Here is a 2795-nt window from a genome sequence, read left to right as displayed (position 1 = left end):
CCAAAAAGACCAACATGCTGAACAAATAAAAAGTGCTGCGCTGCTGTACAGTACTCAGTTGAATAGGAAGTGTTTCTTTTCTTTCTTTTTTTTCCTTTTTTTTATCTAGCTTTGGAATCTGTTTGTAATAGACACATTTCATCTTCATCACCGCCTTCTTTTTTTGATCCATCTTCTCCTTCTCCTCTTCTTCTGTTGTTTTCTTCAAGTTTTTCTTTATTCTTTTCCAACTGTTTTTGTCTCTCTCTCTTTCTTTCCTCCTTGGATGCCTGTACATGGAAGTAGCCTTTTCCACACAAAAAAAAAGATGGACGGATGCTTCTTCTTTTCATTTTTTTTTTTTTTCATTTTTCTTCTTTTTTATTTTTTAAATGGATAGACTTCTACGGTTGGAAAACGTTGCCGCCGGTGCCGAGACTCATACTTTTCAGTTTGTTGTCCTTCTTCCATTTCATCCTGCGGTTCTGGAACCATATCTTGATCTGCCTCTCCGTGAGGCAGAGCGTGTGCGCGATCTCGATCCTTCGCCGCCGTGTGAGGTACCGGTTGAAGTGGAACTCTTTCTCCAGCTCCAGCGTCTGGTAGCGGGTGTACGCCGTCCGTGCCCGTTTCCCATCCGGGCCAGTCATATCTATAAAGGGTTTGGAGCGGAGAAACAGTATAGGTGGGCTGTTAGGAAGCGTGTTAGATGTGTTTAACGGGTGATTCTTTAGAAATAGAAGCAGTGTACAAAATAGTAGAAACACCTTACAGTACATTGTAACACATCCTGAAATCATGCCTTAAAATTACAGCTAGATATCTGCAGGTTTGCTACATTTCACATTGAAGCTACAGGTGTTTTTATTATTGTGTCCACCCCCTCTACACTACAGATTTCAATCATAGGTTTACACAGCGAGCATAAAGGCGCAACAAAGGTGCTTCAAACTATCCTTCATTCTAACAGCTCTCTTCTCTCTCATTTGATTTTTTTTTATACTATTTCCACTCCACAGCTCGCGCTAAAAGATTAGCTTTTATTTGTCACATTACTGTCTTTTTTTTTAAACCACCCCCTTCACCATCACCTCTCTTTCTTTTTCTCCCCTTTCTCTCTCTTTTCACTCCCTCTCTTGCTCCCTTCAGGGTTTTATTACCCCGTCCTCTGCCTCACCTCTCTAATAAAGTTCCCACACGTAATAAAGCTTCACTTTTCAAAGGAGCAACAGTTTCCAAAGCCTTCCTGGCCTCTCTTTTCTTTTTTTTCCTTTCTTTTTCCCACCCCGGGTCTGTCTGCGCTGCTCAGCCTGTTAGAGGCTTTGCTTGCCCGGCTTGCTTCTTCCCCCTGACAGATTTACGACGCTTTTGTGGAATTTGCTAAAATAAAATAAGGGAGGGTAGTTGGTGTATGTGTGTGTGGGGGGTGGGGGGTGGGGGGGGGGAGACAGCGGGGGTAACCATCCGGCGTCCCTGACTTCTACAGGAGGGAAATGTAAAACGAATTGCACCCCGATGCTTTGAGAAAACACACTAATACACAACTTTAGCTGATTAACCAGAGGCTGACCAGCTGTCCTGTTTAGCTACTTCCTCATTTCAAATAGCAAGAGGAAATAAAAAAAAAAACCCTAAAATAGCTTCAACTGCTCCAAATCAAGAAGCAGGGTATAACAGAGATTTTGTACATTACGGGGGCTCACACACAGACAGACACACACACACACACACACACACACACACACACACACACACACACACATATAGCTCACTGACTGATTTTTGACAGTCATGTGAAAATATTAAATTGACGCTGTGTAGGGGGGAAAAGGCTTTGTGGGGTGCACACACACAAAAAAACGAGGAACCGTAGCTAATTGGTTGTCTTTCAGCTATTCTCAAGCAGTCACTTTACTCAAATCAAATCAAAGCAGCAATAAGTCTGCAGAATATTGAGTGTGTTTACAGAGAGGCACACAGCACCGAGGCTCCCCGTGTAGCTTCCACGCGCACTAACGACTGTCACTAACCCCATGTGTCCAAACATATAGACTACAATCTATTCAACCAGCGTTAGGAATATTACACAGCCCTAGCTTCTATCATACAGAGCTAATAAAGCTGGAAACACAAGAGCAGCATGTACCATGGCTAATGTGCAGCTTTCTCATCCAGGGGAATATCTGTGGTGTCCCACCGTCGCTGCCCGCTGTGCTGCCAGCGGCTGATCCCGCCGGGCCGCCCTCCTGTTTCTGCCCGGGCTGCGAGTGCCCGGTCCTGGTCGGCGGGTTGCCTGTATCCCGGTTGTGCTGCAACTCATCCGGCTCTGGCGAAGCGTCGTCTAACTCCGTGAAACGCTGCGCCGTGCCGCCACCACCGCCACCACCACCGGCGCCGGAGGAGTTAGAGGACAGATTTGGAGAGCTGAGATTGCCGTTTCCTGGTTGCCCTGAGCGGGGAGACGAGCTCTGAGCACCCAGCTTACTCTCTCCACACGCGGGTGACAGAAGGGAATCCGCCGCGGAAGCGAGGGAGCAGCTGGATGGTTGTCTGAGGCTCCTCTCCGGGGCCGGGGAAGCGAAACCCCGGGAGTCCCCGACCACCGAGCCTCCCCCGAAGTGTCCTCCGGTGTTGTTGACTCCGCCGCCGCTCCCCCCTCCTCGGTTGGTGACGGTCAGGTCCATGCCATTGTAGCTGTAGCCGTAAGAGCCCGTCGCATGGTGCATGGTGGCGGAGGAAGAGTCCCTGTACGTCCCGCCGTTCATTGCGCCGCTGCTGGCTCCATAATTTAGCAGTTGATAGTCGGGGCCATTTGG

General features: G+C 48.1%; 1 protein-coding gene across 1 annotated transcript in view; it reads right to left on the bottom strand.

Annotated features, from left to right (window-relative positions):
* Positions 1-312: 312 nt before the first annotated feature.
* hoxb5a (homeobox B5a) overlaps positions 313-2795 on the bottom strand; it is a 2603-nt gene continuing 120 nt past the window's right edge. The window contains exons 1-2 of the mRNA XM_053337841.1: positions 2126-2795; positions 313-631 (exon numbers count right to left, since the gene is read on the bottom strand). The exon at positions 2126-2795 is cut by the window's right edge and continues 120 nt beyond it. Of these exons, the coding sequence (XP_053193816.1) occupies positions 384-631; positions 2126-2795 (918 nt within the window). The 3' untranslated portion in view covers positions 313-383. The remainder of the gene's footprint in view (positions 632-2125) is intronic.

Source organism: Scomber japonicus, chromosome 18, assembly GCF_027409825.1.
Source record: "Scomber japonicus isolate fScoJap1 chromosome 18, fScoJap1.pri, whole genome shotgun sequence".
Classification (NCBI taxonomy): domain Eukaryota; kingdom Metazoa; phylum Chordata; class Actinopteri; order Scombriformes; family Scombridae; genus Scomber; species Scomber japonicus.
The sequence above is the reverse complement of the archived record's forward strand: the minus strand, read 5'-3'. Positions and strand labels throughout refer to the sequence as shown.